This window comes from Chenopodium album, chromosome 26, assembly GCF_948465745.1.
Source record: "Chenopodium album chromosome 26, dcCheAlbu1.1, whole genome shotgun sequence".
Taxonomy (NCBI): domain Eukaryota; kingdom Viridiplantae; phylum Streptophyta; class Magnoliopsida; order Caryophyllales; family Amaranthaceae; genus Chenopodium; species Chenopodium album.
This window is the reverse complement of record NC_137859.1, coordinates 4782287-4806772: the sequence shown is the minus strand read 5'-3', so window position 1 is coordinate 4806772 and position 24486 is coordinate 4782287. Positions and strand designations below refer to the sequence as shown.

The 24486-nt window shown below is 35.3% G+C and overlaps 4 protein-coding genes across 4 annotated transcripts; 3 read left to right on the top strand and 1 right to left on the bottom strand.

The window, feature by feature from the left end:
• Positions 1–551: 551 nt before the first annotated feature.
• Positions 552–7606, bottom strand: LOC145616604 (uncharacterized). Its single transcript, XM_081671356.1, has 14 exons — positions 7224–7606; positions 6852–7012; positions 6438–6541; positions 5980–6046; positions 5187–5279; positions 4939–5103; positions 4623–4763; positions 4453–4530; positions 3951–4063; positions 3814–3874; positions 2403–2570; positions 1295–1396; positions 1092–1181; positions 552–970 (listed from the first exon to the last, which is right to left on the bottom strand). Exons 1-14 carry the CDS (start codon positions 7492–7494, stop codon positions 908–910), a joined length of 1677 nt encoding a protein of 558 aa, XP_081527482.1. The 5' UTR covers positions 7495–7606; the 3' UTR covers positions 552–907.
• A 2062-nt stretch (positions 7607–9668) lies between these two features.
• On the top strand, positions 9669–14986 carry LOC145618602 (Leucine-rich repeat (LRR) family protein). The gene is made up of 10 exons (XM_081673379.1): positions 9669–9876; positions 9964–10035; positions 10131–10223; positions 10309–10390; positions 10496–10552; positions 11295–11359; positions 11444–11539; positions 11757–11843; positions 11928–12008; positions 13871–14986. Exons 1-10 carry the CDS (start codon positions 9778–9780, stop codon positions 14567–14569), a joined length of 1431 nt encoding a protein of 476 aa, XP_081529505.1. The 5' UTR covers positions 9669–9777; the 3' UTR covers positions 14570–14986.
• An 824-nt stretch (positions 14987–15810) lies between these two features.
• Positions 15811–17513, top strand: LOC145618603 (photosystem I subunit O-like). The gene is made up of 4 exons (XM_081673380.1): positions 15811–15975; positions 16122–16197; positions 16977–17156; positions 17304–17513. The coding sequence occupies exons 1-4, from the start codon at positions 15876–15878 to the stop codon at positions 17392–17394; spliced, it is 447 nt and encodes a 148-aa protein (XP_081529506.1). The 5' UTR covers positions 15811–15875; the 3' UTR covers positions 17395–17513.
• Positions 17514–19973: 2460 nt separating this feature from the next.
• On the top strand, positions 19974–23100 carry LOC145618092 (uncharacterized). The gene is made up of 3 exons (XM_081672878.1): positions 19974–21264; positions 21358–21477; positions 21606–23100. The coding sequence occupies exons 1-3, from the start codon at positions 20887–20889 to the stop codon at positions 22950–22952; spliced, it is 1845 nt and encodes a 614-aa protein (XP_081529004.1). The 5' UTR covers positions 19974–20886; the 3' UTR covers positions 22953–23100.
• Positions 23101–24486: the final 1386 nt, after the last annotated feature.

Below are 24486 nucleotides of genomic sequence, written 5' to 3'. Positions count from 1 at the left end.
AGAAACTATTATTAATGACAAAATCGAACTTTATGAGAAGTAAATACAAGCAACAACTCACATATTACAACACAATAAAATATTTTACTGCATTATAAGAGGGGAAGGATGAATGGGATGGATAACAGATTTAACGGCATTGCTAATTAACCCTCGCCAAGTCGCCATAAATAAATTCGAGGTCAAAGTTTGTCACGAAAAAAAAAAAAAAAAATCCATTCATACCATACACAAATTTTTTTACTGAGACATTTCTCATATACGTAGTAGATATCACCAACTGCACTATAACAGCACATTGTGATGTCATGCATCAGCTTTCATGCTAGTTTGATTTGCTATCCAGAAGGAATTATTAAAATCTTACTTGACCTTATAGATAGTGTATTCTTCATTTAAACCCAAACCTCTTTGAAGACCCAAGAAAAACATGTCTTATAGATCATCATTTTGTCAGTCGTGACCAGATTCCAAGCTGTTCCTGTAGTACAGATTAACATCGGACACAAACTTGAGCCAGAGTTGAATTTCTGCTTCCTTGACAGGAAAAGAACTAGGAACCTTCTGTAAGAATTGATAACAGAACAGACAGTGGAGGGTATTCAAATTGTAGGCGGTAAAACCAAATGATGTTCAAGTCATTACAACAAAACTTTCGCTTGGCAATAACGCACCAAGTCCTCGTATATAGAGTTTTCTTTGTGAAACGACAATAGATGGGGAGCCTCTTCCTAATTGTAGATGGATCTACAATCTACAAAAGCACCAGCATCAACAAATCTGCAACAGCAGCACTTATGGTTCAAGGCTGGAGGAAAATGATAAGTCAGTCTAGGCTGCAAGAAAACATCATTGCCTTTGAGTGTGCAACAAGCTTTACGATGTTCAACAGTTCCTTTTGGAAGAATTAAGCTGTTTTCACTTTCCGGGAAGGTGGTCTTCGAAATAAACTGATGAGATCATCGAGGCCCTGATTGGACAGATACAATAAGGTTAACAAAAATGAATTAATGTCAAAGAGCCTGTAAAACACATCTATCAAGACTATCATCATGCACTTTTCAACGTGAAAAATAAGAAAGGCTACTCACCCTGGTTGTAATGACGAGGAAACTGAATAGCACTATCAAGTATGATCCCAGAACTAGCAACAACAGCAAATCAAATGTCACACTAGCCACCTGCAACAATCCAAATTATTTAAGTCTCATGTAAATGGGGGTAAATAACTGTTTGCATAGAAAGCTAGGCATGTGCACAACACACAGCAATACATCGACAATAGAAAGGACACCTGGTAAATATTCAGAGTGGCCTTTGCTGAATCATAGAAAGTGAAAATTCCATCAAGATTCTCATGTTGTACATTCACCTCAGCTGTATGCTCTGCCAGTTCCTGCGAACAGAAGAGTAAATTAGTGGGAGGTCCTATTGCAAATATGTCACAGCAGATCAATACATAGCAAGCTCCTCACACATATATACAAAGATGGAATCCCAGATAGCAGCAGTTTCCAAACTATTGACAGAAAAAGCTTCATTCTAAGGGAACACTGTTTGACAGGGTTATAGTAAAGCAGTAATACCTTTACTGTGAAGCTACCAAATTGTTTGCAAGTATGAAGCTATCACTGCTATCAAGAAATGTCTAAGTCAAAGGATTTTGTTTTTTTTAAAAAAAAACTATGGAAACAAAAAACATGTCAAAATCTCTAAACATTCCTAAGTCTGATGTACATTGATAGGGAAAAAAATGTGAGCTGGATGGGCAAACCCAAAGAAATAGTGCTGATATGCGCTTAGCGAAGCTGGTGGGTTGTGTCTCCCATTAGTTATAGGCCTTGGTTACTTGACTATGCACAGCCCACGATATGTGAGCTTCATATAGTATGTGATGTGCCAAACCCAAGCACAGGGTGTTGTCACTTGTGTGCTTCCAAGAGTTCCTACTGGGATCAGGTTGTTTAAAGATCTGACGGTCAGTGCTAAGAATATGGAAAGATCTGCCCAGATTCTAGTCATACTACTGATCATACCAGATTCCCACCTATGAAATCTATTAACTTAAATCAACAAGGACTTGCCTGGACCACAAAACGCGCATGACCCCTAACGACTTGCGCACTTTTTCAAACACTGGGACCAACAGAAGGAAACCACTACTACAGATTTATACAGAAACTAATTTGAATAATCCACAAAATTCCAGGGATATATAATTTTACATGTCATACAAGAATCATAGCATTAGAATATAAGTGAAGACCTAACAGAATATGATAAGTTTATCTTATTAAAAGTATGAGCTTACCCTAGATATCACGATATTTTTCATCAAAAACACTATATTCATATGCACATTTATAGTAAAAATACAGAAAAATCTCAAACAGCAGACTCACCTTTCTAAGAGCATTAATGAATGGATCAGTTTTTGGAAGGAAAGGGGCAACTCGAGGTGTCCGTGATAAAAGGCTTAACCATGATGCAATGTAAGATGGATTGACTGCTAGGCTACTGTTTTCTGCAAAGATCTGAATATTCTTTTCTTCAAGTCCATATATATGCCTCTGCTCAAGAGAAAGCAAAATAAAATAAATAAAAAAAAAAAACTGCTAGCTATAAATATTATAAGAATAAATTTGTATAATATTCTTTTCTTCAAGTCCATATATATGCTGGTGGTCACTCTAAATATTATAAGAATAAATTTGTATAATACAAATAAGAAAGAACTGCTAGCTATAGAAAATAAGGATGGCCATAAGCTTAGACCTCAAGCAAAGGAAAAGTAAGGCAAACAACCAAATTAACTTTAATGTGCATAGGCTCACACAATGCTACAGGATAGCTAACAAATTCCCACAAAGTAATAACATGCTCAGGCAAGATTGCTTACAATAGTCAAACGTGAAGCTAATGTTCGACAAATATCTGATGTCTACATGAAGCTAATGTTTGATTCAAACTGCATTTCTGCACAACTTCTGTTGTTAACAGTTACTAGCTGGCCTCCAATGACTGGAGGGTGAGTTACTATATTATAGATATACAGTAATTAGACTTAATGAGGACATGCATTAATTGGAACACTTTGTTACTTTGTAAGGCAGCTAGTACTTGAATAATAATTAAGATTCTTGACTCAAAATTTTCTCCACACAGTTTTTAGCATTATAAACACCCCCAAAATGCATTTTTAATAAATTAGTAACAGGAGATAATTTGATTTATAAATACTATTGGAGAGTGGAGACACTCTTCATCAAAAAGTCCCTGCATCTTTGCACATTTCTTTTATCCTCCTTTATTTGGATAGATAAGGTCCTGGAGAAGGTAAAAACCTATATGTGGATTGCTTGTTCTCTAAGCTCAACACCATTGATGAATAATGATCTGCAAATTCAGCAGCCGAAATAATCATCTTTCCCTTGAGGTGTGTGTCCTTTGTCTACAGGGTCATCGGATGGGAAAACATCTTCTCTGGCTGCTTGTGGGCAGTTTAAATCATGTATTATGGTTTCAAATTAAATATGAAATTTCGAAAGAAATAAAGGAAGCTCTTTCCTTAGTAGAAACTTCGTACGGACTTTCTCGGGCCAATCCTAAAATGGCTTCTTTTTTTCTTTTTTTTTTTTTTTTTTTTTTTATAACTTATCTTCTAGCTTTCATTTCATTAGTTCTATTTCAAACATCACAGGCAAACAAAAGAGCCAGTTTGGTGGCAATCAATAAACTAGGGCACAGGTGAACATAAGTACTGTACAATAGAGCCACAAGCCCACCAAATCTAACTGAAAAGCATAGACTTACCGCAAGACTCTCTGCCACTAATTTGACGCCTTTGATAACAGCAGTTTCATTAACCAAATGCCTGTACAACAATAAGCAATTATATAAGAGGACCAATTTCAGAATTGACAGACCATATTTCAGGAAGGTGGAGTTACCTGCTATCAGAAAGACCCCCAAAATTCTCCAGAAATTCAGGTGCAGAGGAGAGTTCTGAAAGCGTGGCTGCTGTCACTCTGAGCCTTGAAAATTGTTCATGCTCCCAAGCTACCTACAGCAAGATAAGAGGTTCAACAAAAGGTCTAGGCACTGCCTTGAAAAGGATAACCTAGGGACATATCCCTAGTTAACTAGCTTTTTGACCCATTGTATGAATAATCTGATGTGACCTAGTAAAAACCTTGACTGAAACTACAAATTGACAGTATTCTTCAGTGCAATTACCATCCATATTAACACAGGCCTAAGAAAAAAAAATTGTCAAATTTTCACCACTCTATAACCTTTTGACTGTAAATTCTGTAATGCTCATTCAATATTATTACAACAGACAATTCAAAGCAGAAATATCCCATACAGAATGGGAGTTTCTAATTTTATAATTTATAAATCCCAGGTACATCCTTATCATTAGATATGACTTTTAGCAAACCAACTTACTCGAGGATTTGATATGTTTATTTTCTTGTGCTTCAAGCCAACATTAACCCCCAATTCTCCAGCAACATCAGAAAAATCCTGCAAAAAGGAGGAATTTCAAGCACTAAGACGTGCAGCAGAATTAAACAAGAATTTAGCTTAATACCATGCTTAGCACTCAATGTACTTACTTTGAAAATTTGCTTTATGTAAGCATTCTCTGGAGGTTTCGACACATGAAGCCACAATTCATTGTCCCATGAGCCAACACTATTCAAACAAATAGCATAATCAATACTCTCACGCATACGTTGATCTAAGCTCCGAAGCCACTGCCAATTTAAATTGAAGGCCAAGATTAATGTTCAGACAACTGAAGTTTTTGACACAAACAAAAAGGCAAATGTTGATGCTCAGAAGATACCAAAGTTGCTAAAAAGGAAACAAGAGTGATATTGGAACTAGAAAGTGAATTATATGGAAGATATGATCACCAAACTAAAGTACCTTTTGAGTTCCATTATAGTTGTAAGGTCCACCAGAGGTCAGCCCAAAAAGTAAGTTGTATCTTCCTCTTGTTTTGGGGTTTGAATACAAAGCTGAAAACAGTCGCGCAATTTCCAAAAGTGCCACAACACCACTTCCATTACTGTCACTACCCACTGACAGTGCCTGTAAAAGTTAAGTGAAGAGGTCTTCAACAGGACACTGGATGAGAATTCGAAAGTTTCATATATGACTATCATAATACTCACTGGCGCAGCCCCAAATGTATCATAAGATGCAACTATAGCAATTGTTGGAATTTGGTTGGAATCTCCTTCCAGCTTCAATCCTGGCAACCATCCCTGCAGCACCAAGAACTATTTAGCAATAGAATAACTAGAAGATGCAAGCATTAGGCTCTATTAGATTCCATGTCACACATTTCGATGAAAAATAATTTTCATAGAACACATATATTCAAGGAAAATTGCATATTGGTTTTCCTTTTGTTTGTTTGCTTACAAGAAAAGAAATATAGGGGTGGAAAGGTGAGGATATTTGAGAGGAAAGTAGAAAAGAGGTAAAGATGAGGGAGGAAAATGTGGTTTTCCTTCTTTTGTAAAGGAAACTGTTTTCCACCATTGAAGTGTAATTTTCCACCATTGAGAAATTGTTTTCCTTCCCTTCATGAAATAAACAAAAGAAATTGAGGGAAAACTGGGAAAATCATTTTCCATGAAAACATAATAAATCGAACTAAACACAACTTAGATAGTTCGACAGCATATAATCAACATATCCAAGTCATTTCCCAGATGTCATGTTTCATCAGATAGATAAGGTTCCACAAGAAGGAGCAATTGGTAAAATAAGTAGGCTACAAACTATATTTCAAAACAGTCTTAAACAGGTACAAAACAACTGCTTGCATGAAAAAGCCATACACAGGAGACCAGAACAGACCATAGATAATGTTGCGAGATCAATGAATCTTGGAAAAAAATGACTGTAAAACTGAAAGATCATCTCTAGGCAATATTACTTAGCAACCAAGGAGTTTACCTGAATGTTTGTAATGCTGGGAGAAGAAACCTTCCTTGCTTCCGATGTTGAAACAACAAGCTTGTACCTGAAACATTCCGTCAAAAGGCAACTGCTCAGGAGATATTTGACTAGATAACAAAGAGAAAGGTGGATGAAGTGTAATGGTAAGAAAGAAGATAAAAAGGCATCCGTGAATGTAAATCATCAAATTATCAGGCAGTAAAAAGGAACGGTTCTCCTATGTCAAAAGACAGCAAATAAAATATCTACAAAGCACCGAAAGAAAATCAAATTATGCAAAAAAATTATACAACAGGCATGTTCTCAATATAGTTAACCACATTTGCTTAATAGGAATAATTGGCAAATTTAATACTACACAAAAAGGATCAGCTTCCAGAAACAGGGTCCCCTAAACCTACTTGCTGGTGAAGCAGCTTCAAAAGAAAGACACAACAGAAGAACAATAGACTCACCCGCCAGTAGTTGCTGTGGCGGGCTGGCCAATCACATCATTTCGTTTAACATCAGCCAGCACAGCCTTGATGTGCTCATCCTCAAAGGCAAAATAGACAGGATACTGCATAAAACGAAACATAATAAGCTCTGGAAGATCGGGCGATTGATTGATACTTTTTCCTTGATGCACTTGTAGTAAAACAGAAACATAGATGCCATTTAAATCTCAAAATTCAGAAACATATGGCCAGCATGTAGTAAGCCCAAATGCTAAAAAATCTAACACTATTTATTCTCTAAAAGTGCAGATAGATATAGGCATGTACGATTATAGTAACATTTCGAAAACATATCCAGTATAATCATTTAAAACATCCTTTTGAAGTGATCATATGCACAACAATGAGAGTGATGATTATTTGTGAACTCACAGGTATGTTGGAATGCACTAGCAACCTTTCCAACAGCACCAATTTGTCTCTCGTTTCGGAGTTGTGATCAGCATCCTCCTTGCTTTCTATATTTTCGGAACGGAAAATTGAAGGCAGCAAAAACAACAGACCGCCTAGAGGCTGTTTCCGGTCAATGTAATCTGCATTGAACTCTTTAAAGCTTAGAATTGAGTATTTAAATACAATGCGCGATTCAATAAAGGTTGAGTTAAAAGCACTTAACAGCCAAAGAAGCAAAGTTAGTTATAAAACCAGCATACGACTATGATATCATATCATTGGAACACGACACGACACAACACAACACAACACAACACGAGACGATGTCAAAATAAGAGCAAATTGATGAACCTTTAACGGAGGAAACATTAAGGTCGGCAATTGGAATGATGACAACAGTGCGGGAGAGATCCGCATTGGGAGCGGTGAGAGAAGAGCCAGCGTGATGATTAAGATTAGCAATACGAGATCCGAAAGGTGCGCCGGCGAGATCGTACTGAATGAGACGGTATACGTCGACAGCGGTGGCGGCATCTCCGAGCTCAACGCAGGCTAGCACCACGAAACACAGTGCGATCACTGAGCTTAATATTTCAAGTTTAGACTCTCCCCGCCTCTCCATTACTAGATGGAGATCCAGATACAGATACACAGATTCAAATCTTAGGGTTTCTGTGCTTCTTCTCGTCCCTTGACTTTACTTTAATCTATTTGCCCAATTGCTGGAACACTTCGTTAGTTGCAAAGTAGTGGAATAGACGAGTACAATTTCTCCGTTTTTTTTTTTTTTTTTTTTTTTTTTTTTTTTTTTTTTTTTTTTTGATGTAGATAAGATTTATCGGGCCGAAACACCTCACAGGTCAACCTAATTCTGATTAGTAGGCTGGATAATTTGGGATAGTAGGGGAAGTCGGAAAGGTTAGAAAAGTTCATCCCAAATTGTCATTAGAGTGGATTCTCAATGTTAATATTAACTTACATCTGGATATTCGTAAATGTTGATTTTTAATATAGCATTATCATTATTAAAATCCCGATTTACATCTTAGAATCTTATGATTTTACGATTTATTTATGTCATAAGATTCTACCCGATACTACAAATTTCTCTTAACTAGAGAAAACATTACAAGTTTAAAACATGCATATAATGATATAATGTTATTTATAAATATATATTGTCAATTATTGTTGCTTAGTGGATAAACAATTATTTTCTATTAATAATTAGATTTTAAACTTAAAATTTAAATATTTTCAATTAAATTTGGATATGACGGCTTGATTATGCATGTCTGTAGAATCTTACGTTTCTACAATTCGATTTTACGATTCGATTCTAAGAAGCTTTTCGATTCAAAGTAAAATCCATATTCTAATAACCTTGCCTTATAGTCTTATACCAAATGCATTCTACAAACAAAATATATCCAATATAAAAAAAAAATAATAATAAAAAATAAAAATTGTGAAAATTCACTTTGTGTATTTAATTTAAGGTAATAAGTGTGAGCCTCACCAACTACAGTTGTTTTCTCATTTGGTTTAGTAGCTTCCTTCAAAATCTAACTTTTATCCATGACCACCAAAATTTTTTAAAAAAATAAAAATAAAATTAAAAAGAGCACTTTTTCTCACCGTCTTCCCCTAACCCTTTTTAATCTCTTACCCAACTTCCTTACCGGCTAAAAGTGGCCCCTTTTCTCTCCGTCTTCCCCTAACCCTTTTTAATCTCCGCCTTCATATTGGTTTGGGCGGAGGGAAGTGAGAGGATCAATTTTTCCTTCCCTTTTAATAAACCAATTCTCTCTATTGTTTAAGATATTTGAAACGGAAATGGAAAGTCACCTTCTCCCTCCTCTCCTCTCCTCCCCTCTCATCTCCATTTCCCTTCCCTCTTATTTCCTTTCCCATCCCTATTTCTTCACTATTGTTATCCAAATGTAAATGGTTTTATTTGGTAAAAAGCATTTAGCTTATTTTGCCCTATTAGAGGGTATAGGTGTTTGGTAAATAGCTTATTAAAAGAGCTTTTTGGGCTCAAAAAGTTGTTTTAGAAAAAAATCAGTATTAGAGTTTTTTAAAATTAGCTTATTAAAAAATTAGCTTTTTGGTTATAATTACACTAAAACAGCTAACAGTAAACAAATATTTACCAAATATTTTTACACAATTAGTTATTTATAACCAACTAGTCAAACAACCAATATAACTAACTAGTCAAATCAGCTACATAAATCATCAAATCAGTTACCAGACCAAACAGGGCCATAGTTAGTTAGCCCATTTTCCATTCTCTTCACACCTCCTTACTAGCCACCGGTGGCCCACCATTCCCCATCATCTCTCCTCTTCTCCATCAAAATTCACAACAACCTCCTTCTCCCCGCCACTCCACATCGACCCACTTGAAAATCTCATAACCTCCCTTCAAAACCTCCTCGAAATCCAACTCACCCGCCTAAAGGCCACAAACAAAAGCCAAGGTTTCGAGAGTGGGTTTTTCTAGTGGTTTTAAAGGTGGTTTTTTCTAGTGGTTTTGATAGCGGTGGAATTTCTAGTGGTTTCGGGAGGAAGGGGTTAATATAAAGACAATGTAGAGTTTTACTTATTTAAATATGCCTCAATTTGACATATAAAACAAGTCACTTAAATCGTTCATTGAGAACAAAAATTAGACTCAAAATAATGATTGAATAAAATTCTGGATACATTTACGAAAATGTCACGTGATAAACAACAATGGTTTATTATCACTAGGCAGGACAAGCTCATTGTTTTGCCGTGAAAAAAAAAAAGAAAAAGGAAAAGACTGTAATAAGTAGGGTTTTAGAATAGGGTTTATGGTGAGAGCAGGAAGAAGAAGAAGAGAGGAGAAGCGGAACTGAGGAAAGAAGAGTGAAACATGGGTGAGTTGAAGAAGGAGGACATCCTTACTGACAACAACAGTGATAAGTCCGACTCCATAACCTCACTATCTCTTACTCACAAAGCACTCTCATCTGTACGAATACCAATCTCCCGTATCTTCAATTTGGGGTTATCTCCATTTTCGTATTTTCGTCTAATCAAAATCTTCAATTGGTTTCAGGTTTCTTGCTTAAGCGATTTCAACAACCTCCATAGACTTGACCTCTCCTTCAACAGTTTAACTTCACTCAAGGTTCATTACATCATTTTTTTAATTGTTATTCAACATCAATTTTGTTATTTTAATTATTTTTTTTTTCTTCTGATTTCCGATTGCAAATATTTTAGGGTTTGGAATCGTGCTACAATTTGAAATGGTTATCTGTGCAACAAAACAAGCTTCTCAGCTTGAATGGCATCCAAGCCCTCACTAATCTCGCTGTAATCTTTCTTTCTACTACTTAATCATAGAATCCTTTTTGTACTACTTTAATTTACCTTTTTTTCTTGTATTCTGGTTAATTAGGTGTTTAATGCTGGAAAAAATAAGCTTAAATCAATGGACGAGGTGAAAAATCTCGTTAAATTACGTGCTTTGATATTGAATGGTGAGTTCTTACAGCTGACTCAACTTTTGATTTAATTCATTTTGTCCACGATTTTTCGGAAGGAATGTATTTCTAATGGCTTCTTACTCTCTACATTTTTTGCAGACAATGATATTGAATCAATATCTGGCCTTGACCAACTAATTGAATTGAATACTCTTGGTAACTTTCTGTTGCTCAACCATTTATCTGCTTCATGGATGATATATCTTCTGTTTGTATTCAACATTTAAGCTTTTATAATATGGTTTATTGCCAGTGTCTTAATTCCGTAATGTGATTTTGTAATTTTGCCTTGTTTTCGTATGTTTTTGGCTTTGGCTTTGTTATTGTTTCTTTTAGTCTGTCTTATCATATTCCAATGTCCCTGTGATGTTTCCTCCTAGGTCTCCTTTCCTGCTGCCTTATGGTAGATGAAAAGATAGAAGTATTACAGGCGAGTCATCCGTTAGAGGGGAATTCAAGGTGGCTGAGAAAGGGTTAGAAATGTTAGGGAAGGCCGTGATTGTGATAAGAAGGGAAAATTGGGGAAGAGGGAGAATCATTGGGATTTTGTGATGCAGTTTTCTGTTTGGGAGAGAACTAAGCCTCTTGAACTCTTAGATTGGTATACCCAACCATTCATTCATCTACCAAAATGTCTACTTTATTCTACTTTTCCTTGCTTAAAATCTGATAATTGCTTAAGTACTCTGTTTATGTTTCATCTGATAACCTGATTCATTACATTCAGTCATTGACATAATCACATAACTAGATGAATTTGGTGTTTGCTTTGCTTTATTGCAATGATTTTAATGATTCTTGCCTTTTTGTCATCAATATCAGTTATAAACTTATAAATGAAATACTATGACTAATGAGCCAAGTTTCCTATAATTGACTTTTCTTATCTTTATTGTAGTTCTATCTCGAAATCCAATCCGTACGATAGGCAATTCATTGGCCAGGCAGAAATCGATTGTAAAGGTGAGCAGATTTAAATACAAATTAATATCATATTTCAGAGCATCCACTTGGTTAGGTTGTAATTATCTTTACGTGGGACTTCAGATCTCTCTCTCTAACTGTCAACTAGAAGATATTGACAATTCAATCAAGGCTTGCACTGGACTTCAACAACTGCGCCTTGCTCACAATGATATTAAGGTTTATGCTCGACTTCTTGTCTCTTCCAGAGTTTTAATTCAACCATTTTTATGTCTATATATATGTTTCTGGCTAAGTGGAGTTTGTATGGGGGTTGCTACACTATGTTTTCTTTATACAGTATTTTTCTGGCTTTACTTTGTCTTCTGTCCCCATTAATTTAGTTAGAATGCACACTATTACTTACCATTTTGTATCTCATATTCTCTTTGTACAGACTCTTCCCGAGGGGCTGGCTTATAGTAAGAAACTCCAAATTCTGGACTTAGGAAACAACATGATTTCAAGGTGGTCTGACCTGGAGGTATGCAGTCTTTATTTTTTATTTTTTACATTGTCTTCTTGAGTCATTTGTGATATTTGGATCATGGTTTTGGCACATTTGCAGGTACTTTCTTCATTGCATAACTTGAAAAACCTTAACCTACATGGAAACCCCGTAGCTGAGAAGGCCAAGCTCATAAAAAAGGTAATAACACTCTTTTTAAGTCTTTAGGAATGTATGTTTGCATTCACAGAAGCCACTTACTCTATCACTCTATGGATATTTGTGGGCCAAGTTGGGTGAATAAATAATTTGGAAAAACGTGATTTACCTAGTACATGGATGGTGTGCTGCACTTGGTTAATATAGATCTTGATGAACCTTTTTGATGGATTGAAGGATTTATGTGAAATAATTGGTGATTTGATGGATACCTGTAAGAAGCATACTTAGAATCATCGGTCCATCAAAATGCTCCCACCATACTGATTTTTTCTTCCTCTTGCAATTTACTTTGGTCTCCTTACTAGAAGCACAAGAAGATCTTTTACTTTTTTATTTTTATTTTTTATTTGTTTGTTTGTTTTTTCGTTTGCATTTCCTTCTCTAATAAATCATCATTATCCATGTCTGGATTCTCATCAAAACTTAATGGCTTATTCCACAAGACAAAATCCATAAAAATAATAATATGAACACTACAATTTACAGCATAATGTAAATAACGGCAGCATAATTTTACTGGAGACCAATTCAAACACAAAGAAGGCCAGTGATGAATGAAATCCAAAAGCCTTTGACCCGGTGTTGCCTTGTTTTTGTGCTTGCGTTAGAACTTTATAGATATTGTGTCGTTGCATGCATATTAGCACCTCAAACTCACCAGGTGCTATAAGAAACGATTGCTTGTATTGCTTTGTGCTCACAAAGTCACAAGCACCATTTTCCTTGCGTCCTCGCCATCGAAAGGCTAGACTGCGCCTTATGATCCGATTTTAATACACTCAAACCATGACACTTAGCCCACGACACGTCCTTGGGGGCCTTACTGCAAGACGACAGTTGGCAGTGGGCACATGCGTTACTTCTAGATAATGGCTTAGAGGCGTTTATAAATCCAAGAATGCCACCTCTTAATCATCAATCCAACTAGGTTGCTAAAATTAAAAATGTTGATGAAGAAAGGATAAAATTAATTTAAATACCTTGAAATAGAGTCTTCCTTCCACAAAAAAGTGTTCTTCTAGTAAGGATTTACTTGACTCCTTCAACCAAAAAATCTTCTCCCTTTTCACTCTCTTGTTCTTCACCAACAAATTTTCTCCTATTTTCGTGCTCTTTCACATCAATTTAAGTTTATTTTGTGAATTTAGTATTGCTGTGTGTAAGGCTTTCATGGTCTGTTGAAAGGCATAACAAGGGTAAAAGTAACATAAAAAAAAGGAGCAATAAGATTGCTTAAATTATTATTGTACGGATTATCGGATTATATAGGCAAAAAAGGGGAAAAAAATTAAGAAAAGAGAGAAATATTAGAGAAATTTCTTAAAGTGAAGTGCATGTGAAGGGGTCAAATGATTTTCGATCAATGTTATGTCTTCATGATCTCCAGTTGCAACTTAAGTCATCATATAGCTGTTGGTGAATTTTGCTTTCTTCAAAAAACCAATTTGGTTGATTTGTTGTGATTCTTAAAGGTTAAATTTTGTGGCACCAATATTAACATCGGTTACCAACATTGCTCCAACTCTTAGCATGAACTCTCTTAGTCAGTCAACAAAAGCTCAAAAAATAACACCATGTCAATAGCCAGGCACATTAAAGCAACCTATTGATAAAAGAATGTTCAAATGGAATAAATCAAATAACAAATCATGATTACAAACTTGATAAGAATCCTAATAAGCGCCTTTAGCCCTTACATAAATAGTTAGCTTTGGATTGATTATATTATCTTTGGTGCTTCTGATGCTTTAATATAATCTATTGTTGCAAGCTTCTTCTGTGGTTCTAGTTCTACTCTATGTATATTGAGAAATTGATTGTTTTAAAAATGTTGATTGCAGGTTAAAAAGTTAGTTCCCAATTTGGAGATACTCAACTCTAAAAAAATGGATATGTTGAGCTCTAAGAATGATCAGAAGGTTGCGTGTTCTATGATTAGTGTAGGAAATGAGCTAAAACCTTCAAAGAAAAAGGATAATGATGTGAAGCATTGTATTACTAATTCCAACAATAGTGTAGACGATAAACAGGTGAGCCAAAAAGAGGTGAATAATGATGACCATAAGCTTGCAAAGGCTGGAGTACTTGAAGACGATAGCTACTTTATGGCAGAGAAATCTAGCGCTAAATCAAGTCAAGTTGCTGAAGGGGAGCCTGATGTGGCACATATTGTTAGTAAGAAGGATCGTAAGAAAAAGGATAAGCATTTGGAGAAAGAAGACCAAGTGCAAAAGGCTGACAAAACTATGAATGATAAAAGATCAAAAAGAAAGGTAGAACATCTGGATGTTATTGATGATAAGGAAACTCCATTTGCAGAACTTGTAGCTTATGATGCCACAGAGAGTATGAATCCTAATACCGGGCAAAGAAGAGGCAGCCAAGGTGTTGGGAAGTTTGACACAATTAGTGCTCTGGTTACTTATCCAGCAAAGAAAAAGAAAACCAAGAATAAAGGAGCTGAAGCTTCTGTGCTTCAGTCCTTGATGCCAGAAATTGGGCTGGGCGGGCCATCAGCATGGAATGATGCTGAAGAGTGACTGGTGAAATTGTCCAAGCATAGCTATTCATTCTGTTGAAGCCAAGCTCTATTAGAAACTAATTGTCAGTCTTTTCTTGTTGGTCCATTCCAATATCACTTGTATGTTGTATCATTTGCTCAGCTCACTTAGCAAAAAATCTTGCCTACACTGAAGTTGCAGGTACTGCTGGTGTAGACTTTTACGGTGTGTTTGGATAAAGAAATTGGAAAGAAAAGAAGGGGAGGGACTGAGGGAGGTGAAGGGGAGGGAAGAGAAAGCAAGGGAAGGGAAGGGAAGGGAAGAAAGATGAGTTTTCCTTCCAAATCTCTCCATTGTTGGAGAGATTAATTTCTTTCAATTTAATCCCTCCAATTCCCTTCCTTATTTGTTATCCAAATGAAAGATATCCCATCCCCCTGTTTCTTTTCTCTTCCTTTCCCTCCATTTCCTTCTATCCAAACACACCGTTATTGTCTTATTTTACTGTGCTTAGTTATTGATTGAACCGAACTGTTTTCTGTATCACTATAGAGGTCAAGTATATGATCTGATAGGTTCTCTCCTGGATCATTCTTTCCATCCTAGTTGGTGTTAACCCTGCTAATGCCACTTGTCAGATACGTGTCTTTGATCGAGAAAAAATTGAGTTAATTTAGTGACAATAATGAAAAATGAGATGTAACAAGTGCTTCCATATACTGTCCTCTTGCAAATATCTCATTATACGAGTATAATGTTATTACTCTTACTCGTACTAAATAGGCTTATGAAGAATGTGTAAATTTGTTTTGCTCCTGCTTATAAATCAGCGCAGAGTATACCAGTTGGTTTTGAAATTGTGAAGTGGAATGCTTTCTAGCTCAATAGTTCCTCAGACCTTTATAGTTGTAATACATATGCTGCCATATATAGTGAGTAAACTTATAAAAGATAAGGAGTACTAAACAGGCTTTAGATTATGTTTAGATCTACACATTTATTTATAAAAAAACACATTTATTCTTTTTTTTTTGGTTTGTATACATACTGGTAATTCGGAATTTTATTGGCCACATGAAAGAATTCCTGTTATGTGGGATGAGATAAGAGAGTCCCAAGTATAGACACTTGATACTAAAGCTCTGATTATGTTTACATATTTAGTGTTGTAAAATTTTATCCACAACAGACACGTGTCCAAAAACCATTGACCAGAGAATCATCCATGAAATCCTGTCTCTAATCCACTTCATCGTAAAATATCTCCCAGTCAGTTTCCATTCGAAAGAAAAAGAAAAAAAAAAACGACAGAACAGAATTGGAGAGTGAGTAATCAGACACAAAAATGGCGGCCAACTGTAGTTTTGCAGGCAGTTCAAGTGTCATTGGTTTGGGCACCTCTACTCTCTCTCGCTCTTCCTCTAAATCTACTGCCTTTACTTCAGGTAATTCTGCTTATCTTGTCTACATTATTATGTATTTCTTTGTAAACTTATTTTGGCAATTGGACATAAATAAATAGCTTGAATTTCGCTATAATCTAATCTAATCTAATCTAATCGCATTCTTTATTATACGTATATTATTTCAGGCTTCTTGAAGTCAAAAGTAGCAGCAAGGAACCCTCTCAGCCTAGCTTGTGCTACGTCAGGAGGAAGATTTACGTGGTAACTTATCTACTCACCTTACGTTCGAGAAATTGTGTCATCAAATTATGACATGATACACCATTTTACTATATTTTTACTCATTTTTGTTGGTAAATAGATCCCTTACTATATAGGTAACTACCATTGTATTGTGATGCTTTATAAGTTTAGCAGTTAGCACCCTAAGTAGGGGTTGATATTGATCTACTACTATTTAGGTTGAATTTCATGGACAATTACTTTTCTTTGTGGCTTTATAACACTTTTAAGGATGGAGGTCATATCATAAAATTGTTAATTGAATGTAAATGTTAATTGTTAATCATTGGTATTTTGATATCAATCGATCACTCCAAATGGGAAATAAGTAGTAAGAGGGATGAAAATTCATACATGTATAGGGACTTAGCTAGTTTTACTTTCTATATTTGTCCTAAAGAGTAATCCATGTAAGATAAAATAAAAATAAATGATTGTTTTAGGGTAATATAGATTACAAATAAAAGGTGGGAGATTTGAACTTGTGACCTATTGTACATACATTATGTTTTAACTACTAGCCAAGACCTCATTGGTGGAATGAAAATTGTAACCATAGTCATATAGACGGCTAATTCAGAATTTACCTTTTAACAATAAGTCGTAATACTCTTACGTTTGACAGCAATTGTCTTTGCCTCTGCTCTTTCCTTATTCATAACACTGTCACACCAAAAAAAATTGGCATAGTTTTCTTGGTGACATATGTGTTGGTCTAGAAAAGTAATGCGGAGTTCTAATATTAATTTGTATGACAGCTTTGAAAGAAATTGGCTGAGGACAGACTTCAATGTGATCGGGTTTGGGTTGATTGGGTGGATGGCTCCATCAAGCATTCCGGCCATTAATGGAAACAGCCTCACAGGTCTCTTCTTCTCAAGCATTGGGGAGGAGTTGTCTCACTTTCCCACCCCTCCTGCCCTTACTTCTCAGTTCTGGTGAGTATCTTTACTTTTGATCAGTTAATAATGTTCTGTTAGATTACGCGTAAAGAAATTTAAAAAATATTGCAGAGTATTGTAGTCTTGTTAATCAATGTAAATAACGTTATTCTACGCACTGTGTAAATGTAATGGTCGGAATAGGTTGTGGATGGTATTGTGGCATCTGGGGCTGTTCTTGTGCCTTACATTTGGGCAGATTGGCTTCAAGGGGAGGACTGAAGAATACTTTTAAGTTTAAACATGTGAAGATGCATCATATGTTCATGCATGCCTCATTCTCTGCTTATTATGTAATGTAACTGTTTATTATGTAATGTATATGCTTATTATGCATGATGAATTACGTGCAAATCCTGTACTCTAGTCTCTCTACTTATTATGTACTCTACTAACTATCTCTTGCCTGCTTGATGAGATTCATAATAAAAAAAAAAGTCATTTTTCAAAAAATACCCAAAAAAAAAAAATATTAAAAATGTTATGTTTTCTCTCACAATAAAATGTATAAAAAATTATCTGTATTCATTTTGGAGAGTTTATAATTTTCAAAAGTTGAGTACGAGTATAAATTTTTTCTTGGAATATTAATGATTGGCTATTTGGTTCAAATATGTAGCCAAGCACTTTAACAAACCCAATTTGCCAACTTTAAAACTAAGATTACTAAATGAACTTTAATGATTGGCTGTCTGGGTCAATTATCGTAGTCAATCTGTTTCTTTTGCAAACCAACATTCAGAATAACAAAACTACAATCTTTAATTATCTCTCATAGCTTTGCAAGAATCTCAAGCGAAACATCACTTAACAAAATTGAAAAAAAGTCTGCCAGGGAAAGCCTATCATCAACTTTAGTAAGTACGAGTACTCCTGTGTTAGGCAGTTTCCTAGTCAACAAATCAACAACACCATGGGTTTATGATAACAAGTAGTCGAGGATCAAGGAGTGGAGGGATGGTTAGTCTCTCCATTTCCCCCCGGTGTGGATCCTCACCCCATCCCTCATGTGATTGGAGAAGAACTCCCTGTAACTTACCACATAAAAATAAAAAATGAAAATGATATACAGGTAATCAAATAGGGATGTTAGTAGGGCGAAATGGATGCGTTTATAGAAAAACACATACCTAGATAATTGCTAGACTTACTTATGTTATACAATTAGTCAAAAAGGAATGTTAATAGGGCGAAACAGATGCCTTTATAGGAAAGCACAAACCTAGAAAATTGCTAGGCTCACTGCTTACGAAACAGAAGAGAAGACGAAGGTAAACACAATAGATAAATATGATTAATTACAAAAATAAAATGGAATAGGGAGAACCATGTGATCATATTCTCTTATTACCGAATATGTTTACTTTGATTATCATCTATTTAAACTAAATCCAATATTTTGATTACAAACAAATGTGAGGCTCCATGTGACATAGATAGAGATGACATTATTGATGCTACCTCAAGAACATTCCTTCAGATCCATGTGGTATCCGAACTTAACCGCAGTCAAGTGAACTTATTATATGCAAAGTATATATCAATTAAACATGTCTAAAAAACGAGCATAATTTAACCAAACAAGCACTCTAAAAGATATTGGGCATATTGCTATAACATTGCATTTTTATAATTAGATAGAAGGATTGAATACTAATAAAACATTCACGGGCTTTCAGAAAATGCAATTATTGTAGGAAATAATATGTTGCAAGTGTGTGAAACATGGCTAAGAAGTAAAATCGCCTTTAATTATATATGGTTGACAAAGAAGAAAAACATCGGCTAATACTTCCTCCGTTTTTTTTTACTTGCAACACTTCCCTAAAAAGAAAATGTCACAATACTTGCAACACACTATAAAAGAAAAGTTACTTTAAGGAAAAACTATACTATTTTCCTTATTTAAAGCACATGGCCCACTAAATTACACTCCTAACAACCACTCATCCCATTTTAAAGTGTATTATATAATGTGAACCCCACATTTCTTAAATACCGTGAAAAAGTGTGTGTTGCATATAAAAGAAAACGGAGGAAGTATCATGCAATTGCTCAAGTACAAAATGGTTTATTGTGTGTATACAACTATACAGGTATACTATTGGGTGTAATTTTAAAAAGTTGTAAATGGTTTAGTTTGTGGTTTGCAAATGATAACGCTTAAACATTTTGCGTTTTGTGGTTTGAAAATAGTTAGGTTTATAAATGGTTCGATTTAAATGATTTGCGGTTTGAAAATAGTTCGGTTTAAATGGTTATTAGGTTCAACATTTTTTGGGTTTGAAACGGTTCGGGCCGTTAATTGTTTAAATTATATTCGCATCTGTCCACTAGTTGGTTGGATAAAACGATTCGGATCGTTATCAGGCTACGATTTTTATACGGTTTAACATTAATCTGATCCGTTTGATTTTGAATTGACTAAAGAACGATTCGAGTATGTTTTTGGTTCTAAATTATCAAATTTTTCCTTGATTTGGTTCTCATTTGAATTGATCAATTTCGGATAGTTCAACGGTTTCGATTTGAAAATTAAAATTGTTATATGGAGCCCTAGAGAGTCTAGAGACTAGTAGTAGTCTAGTACTCTAGTGAAAGACATACAATAACAAATATATGGAGTCCATGCAGATGGGGCCGGTTCGATGGGCCTCTGAATATGGTACAAGTATAAATTGCAAAAATCAATTAAAATGGAAAATGTATGTACTGTGGGGCCTCAAGAGTTTGTATGATGTGAATCCAAATTATTTTGAAATCCAAAAATACCAGCTATGAATTCACCATATTCAGCAGAACTGATGGGACCCAACCCCTCGTGGCCTGTTATATTTCTGCAATTCTGCCCTACCATTCCCTAATCTTTTCTTGGCTCCTTCTTACGAGTTTTTATTATTCCTATTCTTAGAGCTACTCTTATGTATGTATGGCCACTTGAGAGTAATAGCCACAATTACTCATGAATTCATGATTTCTGTAATTTTGATCGATAACGGGCAAATGTTGAGAATATCCCAAAATTACCTGTAATCCGAATATAAGTTTTAACCACTTAAACTATCCCTTACTCTCAAATTACATTTGATTAATATTATTAGTATTATCATTGAATGTCGAGTCACATACTCCTCACTCCTCTAGGGCTACAAATGAAATACGTCGAACCAGGTCAATCAAGATCCAGACACCAAAACACAAATACACATGCACCTTTCCTAATTCCTATAGAATATTCATGAGTTTGCCACTCACGTGCATGTCACGTCCTCCAACTCTTAAAATTATGAAGCCAAATTCAAAGCCTTAATCACAAACACAATCACAAAACTGTACTTTCTCTTTCTTTTTAACTTTGTTTCTTAAACTTTGATTTTGGTTGGTTTCCCTCTCAAGGCATCCAAAAACACATTCTTACATACTGTATTCTATTAATCATCCCCACTTAAGTTCCATTCTTTTAAAAGGTTTCTATTGTAGGGTCAACAACTATTTTTACCTCCTCCTGTTTTTTTAAATTAATGATTTAGTAAATCTAGGTTGTTTGATCTTATACACTTTTAAAGAAAGAAAGCAAGCTGTACAAGTAGTAGTATTATTATCAAGTGTACTAAAAACACAACATAAAAACCAAGGAAGAGAGAGAATTATGATCATAATAATTAAAACCAAGTTGGGAGCAATAGAGTATTTGAAAGAAGCAAGAAGAGAAATTTAGAGAATAATAATGCCAAGGCAAAATCAACAGCATTGCAAAATCAGGAAAAGGGTGTCATCATCGTCGTCGTCATCGTCTTCAGTGGTGAAGAAGAAGAATTACAAATTGAAAAAGGGTGTTTTGGTAGGGAAACTCATTATGGCATCAGGTTCAGAGTCACCTTTGCAGAATTTTGATACAAATAATAATAATTATTACTATAACAATGTTAGTAGTAATAATAATAATAATAATAAGGGGAAAGAGGGTTTTTCAGCAAGAAAATTGGCTGCTACTTTGTGGGAAATAAATGGCTTTCATTCACCTGCTAGACTGAAAGAGGAAATCTTGGATGAGAAAAGAGTTAGAAGCAGCAACAACCACCCTCATACCCCTGTTTGTGACCAGGTTAGAATCAATAGTACATTTTTAATCTCTGTTTAATTATTTTTTATAATGAATTATTTTACATTTGGTTTGGTTTGTTTGCTTGTTGAATAGTTACAGATTGATGGATCTAAAGTGGGAGGTCACAGGAGAAGATCTTCTGCAACTTCGCAGAAACTCGAGATTACAGGAGGAGGAGGCCCTGAAACTCTTGGAAAAGCCACTTCCATTGAGGTAAGTTGAAGTATTAACACCTACAATTTTCATTATATGATATGATGGTTTAGTTAATTTTGATGGATAAAGGTACAATGAAAGAGATGCATACATACATGTTTGTTGATCTGATCTCAGCTATGCAGGTATCGAGTCACCTGGCCGGACTTGGAGAGAACAATATGAACGTCAAAACCCGTTTGAAGGATGTTAATAACAGCCTAATCGCCTCAAAAGAGCTTGTCAAGGTCTTGTTCCGAATTCTATCCCAAGAGGAGCAACATTCATCCAGGATAACCTTAGTCTCTGCTCTACGCGTTGAGCTTGATCGAGCAAGACTCCAAGTAGACAAGTTGATTCAAGATCAACGTTTCTATTGCAATCAAATGGATGGGCTTTTGAAGCACTTTGCTGAGGAAAAGGCAGCTTGGAAGAGCAGAGAGCGAGAGAGAATTCGAGAGGCTGTTTCATCCTTAGCAAGGGAGCTTGAGATTGAGAGAAAACTTAGGAGACAAGCTGAAAGGCTGAACAAGAAGCTAGGTATGGAGTTAGCTGATACAAAAGCTGATTTTTCTGCCGCGCTCAAGGAGCTTGACAGTGAGAAGAGGGCTAGGGAGATATTGGAACAAACTTGTGATGAGTTAGCAAGAGGGATGGGAGAAGAGAGAGTTGAGGTGGAGGAGTTGAAAAGAGAATCAGCAAAAGCAAGAGAAGAGGTTGAGAAAGAAAGACAAATGCTTCAATTGGCGGATGTCTTGAGGGAAGAGAGAGTCCAGATGAAGCTTTCAGAAGCTAGGTATGAATATGAGGAGAAAAACGCGGCATTGGAGAGATTAAAGAATGATATTGAAACACACTTGAAAAGTAAAGAGAATGGTACCAACAATCTTGATGAAAAAACAGGGTTGAAGCATTTTTTGACAATGCAAATGGGTGCCCTGGAAAATGGAGGAGGAGGAGAAGGAGAAGGAGACTCAGGAGATAGCGAGCTCCACTCAATCGAACTAAACATGGACAATAATAACAGGAGCTACAAGTGGAGCTTTGCTTGTGAAGGGAACAATCAAGGTGACTCCAGAAGGGGTTCAATGGATGAAGTATTCAAGGGAAGGAGATCACTTTCTGAGAAAATTCAGTGGGAAAGTATTTGTTTGCAGAGAAAAACTTCAGATGGAGGCATAGAATGGGACTTCACTGCCAACAACAAGCTGGGAAGTATTAATGGATTTGATATAGGAAGACCTTCCCAAGTTTGTGAAGTTGGTGCAACAAATGAAGACGTCGATGATGATGGTGGTGGTGATGGTGATGAATCGTTCAAAAGGTATAACCCAGTAGTTAAATCTCATAGAATGTCATCTTTTCATGGCTCACCAATCTCTACAGGAAACTCATCGCGGTTGAGAGAGGCTTGCAGTGCAATCTTGCAAGATTTAGCATCAAAAAGAGAACAGCTTCAACTCGAAGGCCATTGTAGGGTAAACAACATATGATTGCTGGAATTCAGTACATTAAAAAAAATTACCAGATTTTAATTAAATATACTCCGTACCATGTTTAATCTTACATACTACTATTGTTTTAATCTTTTCTGTATCTCCGGTTCTAGTTCAATGCTGCTTGCAATTCCTTTTCAGTAAAACTTTCATATTTCATATAACTTCTTCACCTTTGTAAAATTGAGAGGAGAGAGAGAGAGAGAAATATTGATATTGTATTTGACATACTTGCAAATTTTGTAGTGTGACACTATGTGAATATAAATTTTTTGCTGATATTAATATCTACAAAGTATTAATTTTCATCTAGTTACATAGTCTAGTGGTGTCAAAAATTGACCTAATTGACCCGATACAGAAAGGTAAAAAAAAAATTCAAAATTTGACTTGTATGGACACCGTAATTTTGATTGTATAATTTCTTGCCAAGCTACTATCAGCAGATAAGTTCAAATGGCTTCTAATGATCTGGTTGCAGTTTAAGAAGCAAATGTGGCATGCAGGGCTTATTGGCTTAATATTGAAATAAGACTTGCCTTAGTACTATGGCAATTTGCACAAGGTTGAGCAGGAGCTGAATTAGTTTTTTTTTTTTTTTTTTTTTTTTTTTTTTTTTTTTTTTTTTTTTGCCCATAAAGCTTATGCCACTACGCCCGAGCTTCTCACAGGTGACCCAGGGTAGTCTAAGGAAAATAACAATCTTACCATTAGATCAAGGACTACTAGTTGTAAAGGATTCATATTGGTTGTAAAGGATTGAACTGCTAAATACGAAGTACTTTGTAATTTCGCACTGTATTATGTAATTGTATTTTGGTACAACGAGTCACAAGGTGAAAGGAAAAAGAAAAAGCAAAAGAAAAAGAAGAATTGCTGTAGATTTGAAGTAAAATTCAAGTAAAACAATGTTCAAAGATTCGGTCTACCCTGAAATTGAATGGATGAGCATCACCCACCTCCAGTACCATACCTTTTAAGGTTTTAATAATTCTTCAAATAAGAATGCAGATGCAGATTAATGAAATTTAATTTGTTGGCGCAATTTAATTTGCAACTGCAGATTTAAAGTTTGTACATGTCAGAAATAATGTTGTGCTATTAATATAATACCTATTTCTGTTAAGGCTAGGTTTTATTATATACTCCATATATAGCTGTATCTGTATTAGATAAATCTGGTGCAATAATTGTATTTTGGTGAATTTGTGCAATAATGTCAACTTCTCAGTCCAAAGACAAAGGGGGCTAGCTAGAAAAAACGATGAATAATTTCATAAATCATGTGCACCAATGACCTGGATCAGTGCAATATATTAAAACAGACCAATGAACAATTTTACACTTTTCTTTAAGAAAAAAAAATAAAAAAATTTAGTCTTAGCCTACTTGATTATAGCTTCTACCTGTTAACAGACAACAGTGCTGAAGTGGTCAATTGAGCAAATTATAAAGAGAGAATTAGGAGACAAAGATAGTCTCAAGAATTCATGAAATGATTTAAACTTGCTTTATATGAACAAATGAGAAA